This window comes from Akebia trifoliata, chromosome 11 (assembly GCF_017979445.1).
Source record: "Akebia trifoliata isolate Shusen 1 chromosome 11, ASM1797944v1, whole genome shotgun sequence".
In the NCBI taxonomy this organism is placed as follows: Eukaryota; Viridiplantae; Streptophyta; class Magnoliopsida; order Ranunculales; family Lardizabalaceae; genus Akebia; species Akebia trifoliata.
The window spans coordinates 37,941,885-37,954,888 of NC_141385.1; the positions used below are offsets into that span (position 1 = coordinate 37,941,885).

The 13,004-nt window shown below is 32.4% G+C and overlaps 1 protein-coding gene and 1 non-coding gene across 3 annotated transcripts; both read right to left on the reverse strand.

The window, feature by feature from the left end:
* Nucleotides 1-5,519: 5,519 nt before the first annotated feature.
* Nucleotides 5,520-7,616, reverse strand: LOC147391518 (protein HAIKU1-like). Of its 2 annotated transcripts, XM_086460087.1 has the most exons (2): nucleotides 7,355-7,616; nucleotides 5,520-6,748 (listed from the first exon to the last, which is right to left on the reverse strand). In XM_086460087.1, the coding sequence occupies exon 2, from the start codon at nucleotides 6,718-6,720 to the stop codon at nucleotides 5,968-5,970; it is 753 nt and encodes a 250-aa protein (XP_086316213.1). In that variant the 5' UTR covers nucleotides 6,721-6,748; nucleotides 7,355-7,616; the 3' UTR covers nucleotides 5,520-5,967. The 2 variants fall into 2 exon arrangements, with proteins under 2 accessions (XP_086316213.1, XP_086316212.1); XM_086460086.1 differs by having other exon boundaries at nucleotides 5,520-7,615.
* A 3,124-nt stretch (nucleotides 7,617-10,740) lies between these two features.
* Nucleotides 10,741-10,825, reverse strand: TRNAM-CAU (transfer RNA methionine (anticodon CAU)). Its single transcript is given in 2 exon segments — nucleotides 10,741-10,776; nucleotides 10,788-10,825. It is a non-coding gene; the product is annotated as a tRNA-Met (tRNA).
* Nucleotides 10,826-13,004: the final 2,179 nt, after the last annotated feature.

The window sequence follows — 13,004 nt, forward strand, 5'->3', positions numbered from 1 at the left end:
ACAAGAAATCTTTTCTCAATATTCATAAAAGTATTAAAATATACGAAGAAATTTAACATGTTTTTAAATAATAAAAAAAAAAACTTTAAATAAAAATCAAGTTCTCATCATCCCAAATGAAAAACACAACACAAGCCATGATTATATTTTTGAAGTTATATCAAAAGAAATACTAACAATTGTTTCATAATTCTATGAGGTTAATTTTGGTATTTTGAGATAACTTCAAAACTAAGTTTCTTAAGATTATGAAAATTTAAGCTCCGTATGTCTTACCATTGTGCCCTTCAAATGGCATCTACAAGTGATTTTGATGGGATTGAACCAGGGACCACTAGAAAAGGACTCCAAAGAAATTAAAGTAGCGTTCTATAACGCATTTGGACGCCATTTCGTACGCTTCTCCCTTTCAAAAATCACTTCCTACAAAATTAAGAAGTAAAAAATAAGTAGAAATTAAAAATGATTCTGACATAATTTCAACTTTCAGCTATTATGGGAATTACAAAACTTATGTTTTATTGAACAATTTTGTTCTCATATTTTTAAATAATGACAAAAATACCTTTCAAAATTTTGTATTTATGTCACTTTTTAACTAACAATAGTTCAAGATTCTCCATATCATTTTTGGAACTTTGAGTTAACTAAATTTTCTAATTGTCGGTATTATTAAAATTTAAGATCTAACATTTTAACCATTGTGACGATTCTAATAGAGAATTAACCACCATCGTCACAAGAACTCACACATCAACGGGCTAAGTTAAAAAAAAAAAAAACCTAAAAGATAGCATTTGGAAACACTTTTTGATGGAAAATTACTTTTATGTATCTAAAATCGATTCTTACCAAAAATGTGAAGCTAAACGTGCAGAAGTTAGAAACGGCCAAAACCCACTTTTGGATTCTAGCTTCTACAAGAGTTTGACAGAACTTTAAGGTGCATTTTTTTGGACGATAATGTCCTCCAATTTTTATTTAATGATCAAAATATCTCTCAAATTCTCTCTAAAGTATTAATTTAATGGCTGTTATACTATGCCAAACTTATAACTTACTGCTTACACATCATCCTATTATAAAATCACATCATAAGTGAATGTGTAATTCCAAAGATTACGTTTTAACATACCCTTGACTTTGGTCTTTAATAGGAGACTAATGTAAAATGGCTGAAATACCCTCATTTTCAATCTTTCCGTAAATAAAATGTAGATTTTTCTCCAAAAGCCCATCTTCTTCAAATTCTTAGTTAAAAATTTGTATCCTCCTCTTAAGTCTAAAGATTATATCTCTTTCAAACATCGTGAAATGTAGCCTTGTCAGAGGTTGAAGGCAATGCGTTCTCACCTTGAATACAAGCTTGAAAAAGGCTAAAAATAATAATTTAAGGGTTTCATGATGAATTTAAAGATGAAGGTGTTTTGATAATTTTATATTTCTCTCATGCAATAGTAGCTAAGGGTGCAACTTAATTTGGTTTGAGGTCAAATTGGAACCGAACTTTATATTAAATAAGAATTAGAATCGAACCAAATTCCATTGGAACCAAACCAAACTAAAGTTAATTTGGTTCGGTTCGGTTCTACAAATTGCCAATATTCTATAAATTGTAAGTAATATTTTTTAATTAAAAAACAAAGATATAATAAACATAAAATTTCATGCAATAATCACTAATTTTTTCATAAAAAATCATTAATTTATCCATAAAAATCACTAATATATGTCCTAATTCCTAAAATAATTCATAATAATAATAATAATATTATTATTATTATATATGGGTCAGGATCAAGGGACATGAAAAAACATATGTAAAAACAATGTAACATTAATAAATTTTCAAAATATGGGTTAGAAGTTTCGGATTGAGTTGATTTTTTGGGAGGATGATCTCTATGATGGGAAGATCATCCGAAAAAAAAATCAATCCAATCTAAAACTTTTAACCCCATTAAAAGTGATTTAGAATGTGGACCGTCGATTTTTTGTCAATTTTTATCAATAATTTATAAATCACTTTTGATGGATTTAAAAGTTTCAGATTGAGCTGTTTTTTTGTGAGGATGATCTTCTCATCATAATGACCATCCTCGCAAAAAAATTTCTCAGTCCAAAACCTCTAACCCATATTTTGAAAAACCATTGTTTTATATATTGCATAGAGGTTCGATTCTATACAAACTTAATCCAATAATCGAAATAAATTGATCGATTCTCCATTTTTGTAACTTGGAACTGAAACGTAACTTATTTCAAACCGAACCAAACCACCCCAAAGCTATTGATTTAGTTCAGTTCTATGTTTGAACGTGACCAAGTTGCACTCCTAATAATAGCAATAATGTCAAGGCTATGTCATGAGTTTGAAAGTATAGCAATAATGTCAAGGCTATGTCATGAGTTTGAAAGTACTGGTACTTCTAATTGTCCTCAAAACCTGTAGGACTGTACCAAAACTACCCTTTAAAGTATTTGTACCACTGGATTATTTTTATTTTTAATTGATACCCCCCCCCCCCCCCCCCCAAAAAAAAAAAGATATAAATTGAAGGAGATTTTAGGATATAATAATCCTAAGTTGATAACGAAAATATTAAAAACTTTAATATAATTACCAAAATATCCAAGGAATTTTGTTCTCTGCACTACTGTTACTCTGAAAAATACAACACGAAGTCTAAGAAAGTCAAAGTATTTATGTTGGGCACGAGAAGCATCAGATCTATATGTTAAAAAGAAACTTTGAAAGAGAAGAGGTGAATGCAGCCTTTCGCATTTCAATCAGCGCTACCGTTGGTTGAAGGGCATTGATATCCATTATGACCAAAATTACCCCCGTCTTCTTCCAAAATGCCCTATTACACATTAAGAATAATAATAATCTAGTTCACCTAACCGCCCCCAAATGCTTGACTTCTGGTCATCTTAGATATTCCTCGAAAAATATATTTTCCTCGAGATTCTATAAGTAGGCCATGATGGTTAGATTTCTCTCTGACTAATAAAAAATCTAGTTAATCAACTAATCAAGTCAGATAATACACTCAATGCAACCAAAAAGGTCTGTCATTGGATCGGGTCCAAAGCGAACTGGGTCAATCTAGGTCCAAACCAATAAAAGATTGAACCCTTGTTGGATCTCTAAGCCACCATGCATGGTAGTGGTCTGAGTGTGGTTTTTAAAAGATCTGTACTAATCTCTAAAAGTTCAGTACACTGATCTCCAGGAAATCTATGTTTTTCCTATTTTTCTCAACTCTCTGTTTGATGGAGAGCCTCACATTGAGGCCAGAAAAGTCTTAAAATAAAAGGAAAAAAAGACTAACCTATTTATTTATTTATTTAAAAAAAATTAAAAAAGATTTGATAAAACCGGATAAAGAATTTATTATTATCATAGTGGAAATGCATGGAAGTACACATGCATATGTGGTGGACCCATAATTCATTATTCTCACCTGGGTTTGTCTCTCCTTTGTCCTAAATTATCAACCACATTGAGAGATCACGACCATCGAATATTCTCTCCAGAATTTATTGTGATGCAAGATAAGTGGTCCCCATTTGGAGTCTAACATCACTTGACCCTTGTGAGTTGTGTCCTCGATCTCATTGTAATTAGGAATTGTGCCTTGGGCGGCTTATCAGAAGAAAGAGAAGTAATTTCCTTACTAACTTAGAAAGATTTCAAATCTTACTAAGGGTGGTTGAGCTCCTATGGATTATCAAATTGGCAATCCAACACCACGGCCCTCTAGATATTTGGAAAAAAACTGAAGATCCAAAAAATTAATTTTTCTTGAGCTGGATCCGAGGCTTTGAAATAGACAGCTACTAAACTCCCCATTTCAAATTAATATTTAATGATGAAAAATAATCTTTTTTTAAGTTTATTTTTCTAAAGTTTATAGAATTGTGTCCACTACATCCCTGTAGCATTAGATCATGTTTTTGGATGCCACAGGCACAAGTTGAGTTTAACCACCACTAGTAAGATTTCAAATCTTACTTAGTAAGGCTAGACTTACCATTAGAAGAATTTATTTGACTTTTGAGAAGCCCAAGATAATAAGAATTTATTTTACTTGCACTCATGACTCATGACTTGTTGGGCTGTCTATGGACCGGGTTTGTCCCAACCCATGGTAGAGAGTATAGGCAATTTTTCATTTGACCCACCCATTAGAACAATCAAGTAATTTTATAATTTTTACAATTTTTAATTTTCATCAGAGACTGAGTCATGAGTTTTAAAATCAAGCCAAAAAATTGCTTTTAAAATAAAACTTAATTAAGAAGAAACTGCAAGAGAATTTGTAGCCACAGAAAGCCTGTGATTGTGATCATGGACCATTTACATATTGAAAATTCAAGTGTCCAATCAAACAATGAGATAGAAGAAAGATAGAGGTTGCTTAGTTAAGTTAAGCAATCTGTTCTTCTTTCTTTTTCTTCTGTTTCTAAAGATGGGAAACTGATACTTGGGCTGTCTCTTCCCACATGTCATTGTCTCACCCAAATTTGATCACAAAATGCAAACAAACCTTAATTTAAAAGTCTTCAATCACAAGGAAAAAAATTAAAAATAAAATAAAATAAAAATGTCACATGTGTGTAGAAACTTAATAGTCAGACTATAGTTTTTCTATACTAAATTATAGTCTTTTGTTAACTAGGTCTATTATTTACGACAATGGAGAGATTGAGGATGTCGTTCGTAGAATTAGATATACATCCCAACTGGATTAAAAAGAAAATTTTGCAAAAAAGAAGTAAGACCGACTATACTTTATGGATTTGAACTGTTAAAAAGATGAGGATGTAGAGATTGATGAGTGGAAAGACTTGTAAAGATAGAAATGAATGCACATTAACCCCAATGTGTGATCAACAAAGGAAGAATTGATCAAGATGATTTGGTCATGGGCAATGAAAACTTATTAGAGTCCACATAAAATGAAGTGAAATTTGAAGGTTCTAAATGAGTAAGAGGAAGACAAAATAAAATGTGGATCAGATTAATATGAATGCAATTGAATTAAAATAAGATATGGATTTAGACAGAATTGAATGGTGGAACAGGTTTTGTTCCCCCAACACCAGATATAAAGCTCTGATAATAATGATGATGACGACGACGATATAAAGCACTTACACATATAAAAGTAAAAGAAAATATTCTTGGAAATAATTGAATCTGAAGGAAGTCAAGACAAGCAAGGGAACAGGTAAGCTCGACACTACCATGAATTATCCAATCCAATTAATCCATAGGGGTCAGACATTAATATTCCATGACCATAAAAGACAGTTTCATGAATCGAAACCTAAAGCAAGATATCATTGAGATAAATAAATAAATTAGAACGTGCCACAAGCATCCCCTCACCTCAAACTTTTAGAACAATAGAAATTCTTTACTAGTCAGAAGTTGTTTATCAAAGTTAAGCTTATTGGACCATAATATAGAGAATGGTAAACTGTAAACAATAATATTTAATTTAAATTGATATGGTTCAAACAATATAATCTTTCGTATTGTGGAAAAAAAAAGAGTACAAGGGATCATATGATCAATAATTCAAGGACTACTTCCATGAGTCAGACTTATTTCAACAGAGAATTATAAACTTCCAAATTAACAATTTTAATTGATAGAATTACAAGAAGTCATCTACTTGGTTGTCTATAACAAGAAGTAAAGACTGTTTGTAGCCCTACCTCCTTACTAGTTACAGCTCTTGCCAAGCTCCATAAGTTCGCCCAAAGTACTAATTTTCGAACAATTACAAATACTTTTCCAAGAAAAGAAAAAAGGAAAGGAAAACAGAATTCAACCGTTACAACATCCATGTTTCAAAGGACCTCTTACACCAGTACAGATAACATTTTCATAGATGAAAGCTCCCCTCAGGAGATATGCCAACATAAGGCTCTTGTAAGCCATAAAGAGCAAGACTAGTAATCCCTCCATTTGGGACTTGAACTAGGAAAGAATCCCGAAGGGGACGATGGAAACAAAATACCTGGAGAATATGGAGGTTGTGGTCCAGGATCCAAAATCCCTGACCGAGATAAGGGCGAAAAAAAACTGGGAGTCAAAGGAGGGAGGTATTGAAACCCAGGCGAGAGCGGAGGATAAGAAGATTGAGGAAACAAGAAATTCGACAAAGCACTTGGGGAATACAACAGAGATTGAGAAGTTGGAGAGGGCAACAGAGCAGGACCATTAGGGGTAGGAAGTAATCCCGACACGGGTAGCTGGACCTGAGATTGAGGTTGAGGACTCGGATTGATCATCGAGTTCTGAAGAGAACGCATGTAAGCTGAGATCGGGGACTCAGCAATGTTGGGTCGAATTGAGTTTCCTGGGGTATAAGGTGGAAAGGACGAGAGAGATGGTTGTTGACCAATTACATTAGGTCGAATGAAGCTGTTGTTGAAAGGAGGAACAGGTGCATGCAGAGGGATTGTAGATGGTTGGGTAAATGGTGTCAGGGGGGGTGGACGAATCTTCTGCAAACGCATACTTGAGGGTTTGGACGGGTTGTGGGGAGGGTTGTTTCGTGAGGGAGAACCCGTTAACTGTTGGACGACATTACGGAAATCATTCCTTTCGATGTTGTAAACCTGGGCCCGAGGTGGTTGTTGCTTATTAGGGTCTCCGTAATTCGGTTGATGTAAAGGACTCTTCCTGATATTTTTCCCCATTTTGTTCACTCCCAAATGGTCATTATTCCTAAAGTTCAAAAAAATTGAGTTATCCATCTCGAAATATGACCACCTGTGAAGTTCCTCTCACAATTAAAATTCAAAAACCAAACTTTTTTTCTGAACTAGGAATCAATCCAAAACTAACGCCTTGTCTGGCTTCAAAATAAGCCCTAAACACCAAAACTTCCTCTCACAATCAAAACCAATCTTTCTTTTTTCTGAACCAGAATCAATCCAAAACCAGCACCTTGTCTGGGGTCAAAACAAGCCGTAAACACCAAAACTTCCTCTCACAATCAAAAACCAATATTTTTTTTCTGAACCAGAAAACAATCCAAAACCAACACCTTGTCTGGGTTCAAAATAAGCCTTAAACACCAAAAGTTCCCTCACAATAAAAAACCAATCCTTTCTTTGAACCAAAAATCAATCAAAAACCAACATCATTTCTGGCTTCAAAAAAAGGCTCTACACCAAAACTTCGTCTCAGAATCAACAAACCAAACTTTTCTAGAACTAGAAATCAATCTAAATCCTAAACAACCAACGAACTAAATCAACAATTGTTCAATTCCACCATAAATTCCATAATTGATCTCCAGAAATGAGAAAGATAATACATAAACCATACCGTGTTCTTTGCTCCGTAGACTTCTATCTTGAACCCTAGAACAATCCCAACTCCAGAGAGAGAGAGAGAGACTTTGTACGACCGACAGACTACGAGAGTCAGCTTTGGCTCTCTTAATTGGAGAAAAAACGAAAGAAAGGAAACCCTAGCTCGTGTTAAAATCGCTAATGTGCGCAGTCGTCCTGGTTGAAGGTGTAAGTCTCCGCTAGTGCACGATTGACAAACGACAGAGACAGAGCGGGAGATAGTCAAAAAACGAAACTGGAGAGAAGAAGAGAGTATAAGAAAGAAGGGTGATTTAGACATACGCCCTCCATTTTTTTCTGAATATGTGAGATACCCCTAGTGACATACATTCATTGACCTCAGTCTACATAGGAAGACTAAACAAAATTAACTAAAGTCTCTCATCTTCAACCTCTAGTGCTCTAGAGATCCTCCTCTACATATGGCTTGTTTTTCATAGTTTAATCATGAATTATCCATTAGGAAAAGCATTTATTTTCAAATGACAAGATTGCCCTCATTTGCAAGAATTGATTTTAAAAAAAATAAAAGAATCGTGCTACACTGACTACGTTGAACATTGCACTAACATGGTAGTATAACCATAGATTTCTTTCATCAAGATCAAAGTTAAAAAAATCAACGGTTTTCCATGCATTGCCACATTAACAAAGTGTTGAACGCAATTTTCAACGTAGTCAATCCAACATTTTTCTAATAAAAAGAATAGAGTCGTGCTCCTCTGATTTTCTACAACACTACCTTCAACATTTCGTTTATAAAGAATCATGAATTTTCCTGGAGCATCTCAAAGAAAAGTATCTATGATTTTATGCACACCACCATGTCAGCACAAATATTATTAGAAGTCAGTTTAGAATTTTCTTTTTTAAATATATATAACATCATTAAAATATTACTAATTTTCAAAAGATGAAAATATCCAATACCACTCATTTACATAGGTGAGAATTTTGTTGGTTAAATAAAGATGTTATAGTCTCCACCATTATTACATACATAAAGCATCTATCACCAATTTGTCAATTCTTACAAAGATAAAAAGAAAAAAAAATCAAATATGAATCTTTAAAGACCCTGTTTTTGAAACATTTTTCTAGTAGAGATTTTACATAACTTCCGTCACAATTTTTATTCAAAACTATCATAAATACACTTCATATATTAATTTAACCTTAAGTATTTAATAAATTATCGAAAATGCCCTGATGCTTTATACGTTTCTCTTTCCTCCTCTCAAATATAATTAAAAGAAGAGAGATGTTATTTGCACCCCAACTTTTACCTATTACACTCCAATTTCTCAAATTATTTATCACACCCTAACTTTTAAATGTTGATATTCAACTTTTACCTATTACACTCCAATTTTGTACATTATTTATCACACCCCAACTTTTAAATGTTGATACAATCGAATTTATTGCTTATCCTATTTTTTTTAAAGTAAGATTTTATATTAATCAACAATTACAAATTTATAACTGAGAATCTACTATTATTAATGAGAAGCGTTTGGAGGCTCTAAAGAGAATCAAATCCTCACAAGAAATCAATCCATTCTAAAATTTCTAATCCCATAAAAAATAGTTTAAAAAATGAGACGTTCCACAATTCTTCAACATGTAAACTAGGGTTAGAAGTTTCAAAATGAACTGAATAATAGTAGATTCTCAATTATAAAATCTTACTTTAAAAAAATACATCAAGAAATAAATTCGATTGTATCAACATTTAAAAGTTGGGAAGTGATAAATAATGTACAAATTTGGGGTGTAATAGATAAAAGTTCAGGTGCCAATAGCAACTCTATTCTTTTAATCATATCTGAGAGAAAGGAAAGAGAATCCTATAAAGGATTAGGAAATTTTTAGTAATTTATTAAATACTTAAGGATAAATTAATAACTTAATATATATGAAAGGTATTTCTGATAGTTTTAGATAAAAATTATGACGAAAGTTATATAAAATCTCTACTAGAAAAATGTTTAAAAAGGGATTTTTAAAGGTTCATATTCTATAACTAAGGACCTGTTGGTCCGTATTTTAATAAATGTGATTTTAAGGGTAATTTTCAATATATATATATATATATATATATATATATATATATATATATATATATATATATATATAGGGTCAGGTTCAAGGGCCATATGAGAAAACATATAAGAAAACTTTCGACGGTTAATATAATTTTAAAATATGGGTTAGAAATTTTGGATTGAGCTGATTTTTTGTGAGGATGATCTCTATGATGGGAAGATCATTCAAAAAAAAAAAAAATCAGCCCAATCTGAAACTTCTAACCCCATTAAAAGTGATTTAGAATGTGGACCGTCGATTTTTTACCAATTTTTATCACTAATTTGTAAATCACTTTTGATGGATTTAGAAGTTTCTGATTGAGCTGATTTTTTGTAAGGATGATCTTCTCATCATAGTGACCATCCTTGCAAAAAATCAGCTCAATCCAAAACCTCTAACCCTTATTTTGAAAAACGAAAGTTTTCTTATATGTTTTCTCATATGGCCCTTGAACCTGACCCATATATATATATATATATATATATATATAAAAAGACTAATATGATTTTCAAGTATAGAATAAAAAATAGGGTAATCATAATGATTCAATTAAAAATAATAAGTATTTATATATTTTAAAGTAAGTAACATTTAAATGGTATTAGGTATTTTATGTCCATTACATCCTTCAACATTTCATTAAAAGATAAATGGTCTGTGAAGGGAGAATTTGTAAGGAAGGTGAAAAAGTAAGATTTGACTGATGAGAGTTATTTGAACTTTAACAAAGAATATATAAACAGTACTTGTTTGGAGTCAACTTAGTATAAAAAAAAAGAACTTTACATATTTAACCTTGAGGATCTCAATTGATATACTCTTCAATCTAATATAGAAAGATCAAGGATTTTTGACAAAGGGGTAGTTGAGGAAAATGTTGAATATCATGGGTTTCCATAGACTCTAAAGATCGAAGAACTCTAAAATGACATATTTTTTAAATAAAAAACCATGGGCTTTTTAGATATCTGATGAAGATGAGGATATTTAGGCCATTTTCTATATTCCTCAATTTGATGATCTTTTAACCTCATATTGAAAGATCAACGACTTTCGAAAAAGAGGAGTGATGAAGATTATGAGTTGCCATAGACTCATAGAGATTGAACAGCTCTAAATGACAGATTTTTTAAATGGGTTGTTTCTGTTAGATGTTGAAGATAGGGATATTTAGGTCATTTTTTAAACCATCCAAAGAAGACCGAAGTCAAGTGGCAAGTTATTTATTAAACACTGTTAAATAACTGTTAAATAAAAGTAAAATAGTTTTGGGGTGAGAGAGGCTCGAACTCTCGACCTCAGGATAACTCAGAAGCTATGAGACCTACGCGCTAGCCAACTGCGCCACCACCCCTTGATGTGAATTTATATTAATTTTAATAGAATACTATTTTCGTTTGCAATTTTCATTTCGACCAAACCCCAAAAACTTTTAGCTTACGTGGGAGAGTCATGATTTTTTTTCACTCAATCAATACTCAATTGACATGACAAGAGCACAAAATCATAGATCATTTTCTTCAGCATATACAAGGAAAACAATCTATGGTTCTACGCCCTTGCCATATCAATCAAGTATTAGCCAATTGAAAAAATTCAAATAAGAAAATCATTAGCCTATGTCCTATACCACATTCTCTTTCTTTTCTTGTTGGTGGGTGTGTGTTTTCTATTTCCCTTTTTTTTTTTTTTTTAAGTGTGTGTGTGTGTGTGTGTGTTAAATATATAATTTGAGTCTTGATATATGATTCGTGAGGTGGCCTACTCAATCAACTCCCTGATGTGGACAAGTTCAAGAATCATAGATCTATACATCTAAGGATACATGATTCCCTCAAGATACACTTTTTTATGGGAAGTGCAATTATGCATCCTGAGGTATTCAATCGACTCCCTGATGTGGACAAGTTCGAGAATCATAGATCTATACATCTCGAGATACACGATTCCCTCAAGATGCAATTTTTTTATGGGAAGTGCAATTATGTATCTTGAGGCATACCAAACTTGTCCATGTCAGAGAGTTGACTGAGTATGCCACCTAGCATATCATATTATCACGTCTCGTATAATTTTCTTGGATTTTCATAAGCTGCACTCACAATCTTTAATAGATGATCTTACTTTTTTTTATAAGAACCAAACTTCAATTATTTTTTGGAAAACTTAGATGAATCTCTTGAAAGAATCATAATAAAATTAATAGTAGAGACTAGAGAAAATGACAATGAAAATCCAATATCAACGTGCTTATTGAATTAAAGTGCCAATTGGTACTTTGTTCATCAAATACCCAATATGAGGATTGTAGGGATATATGAATAAGGAAGAAGTTATTTTCGGAGTGGAAACCTTAGCATTCTATAAACAAAAATGTGAGACTCTCAACCAGGAAACTACATGAAAAAAAAATGATATAGAGGATCTGAACTCCCGTCGACATCTAAAACATGAGTGGCTTTTTGCTCACAGACTCCTCAGTGCATGCCACATCAAATATACAATGGTACTTTTGTAAATTATGAATGCCATTCAATACACATGGGTAAATCTGATTGGGGGATCCTAGATTTTTGTGAGCAATAAAGTTTTCCCCAAAACATCTTTATTATTATAATGACAGAATGTAGAGTAGAAGTGGGTTTGAGACCAAAATTTGGATTTCAAAAGATGCCCTCATCTTAACATTTAAACTTAATAATTAGTGTCATTTTGGTCAAAACCTAGAAATTTGCAATAACATATCCTTGAAATCACGCTAGTTAATTTTTAAAATTATTAAAATATCTTTGTAATCTTTAAAAATTCAAAATCATCCATTAATTATCTTTTAAATTACAAAGAAGTCCTACGAATATATGTGTGTGCACATTCCACCTTCTAGTTATGACATAATAAAAAACATTCTTAAAATAGTAAATATTTTTATAATCAAATACCTAATCTCCACTAAAAGTCTAAAATCAAAATAATTTCATAATTGCTATATGAAACTTCAATTCATTAAAATCGATGTATGATTTTATCAAAAATTAGACATCTAAAACTTTAACAAAACACAGTACTCTACCATGCAAAATACTACTAAGAACCAACCAGGGTTGGGCTCAATGGTAAGATTGGGTGTGCTCCACATGTCTTGTCTTTGAATCCCCTACCCACCACCTTGTGTGCCACTTAAATGGGTTTGGGTTCGTCCCCTTAAAACTTGTGTGGGGTTGGTCATGTGGGACCCCCAAGGGAGATTAGTCTGTCACGCTTACATGAGAGTGTTGATGGGATACTCCCTCGATTACAAAAAATAAAAATACTACTAAGAGAGTAGATAGTGAATTTATATGCAATGAGTACGAAAATGATCTTGGGTCTGGAATCTCTTGTTGTCGAGGTTTCTTGTTAACGTTTATCGTTAGTACTCCATCCTTGTAGATAGCCTTGAGATCTTCTGAGTTTGCATCCTTAGGTAGAGTAAATTTCCTAATATATTTGGCCTTTCTCCTCTCTATCCTTATTATCTTTTGTCACGCCCCCCG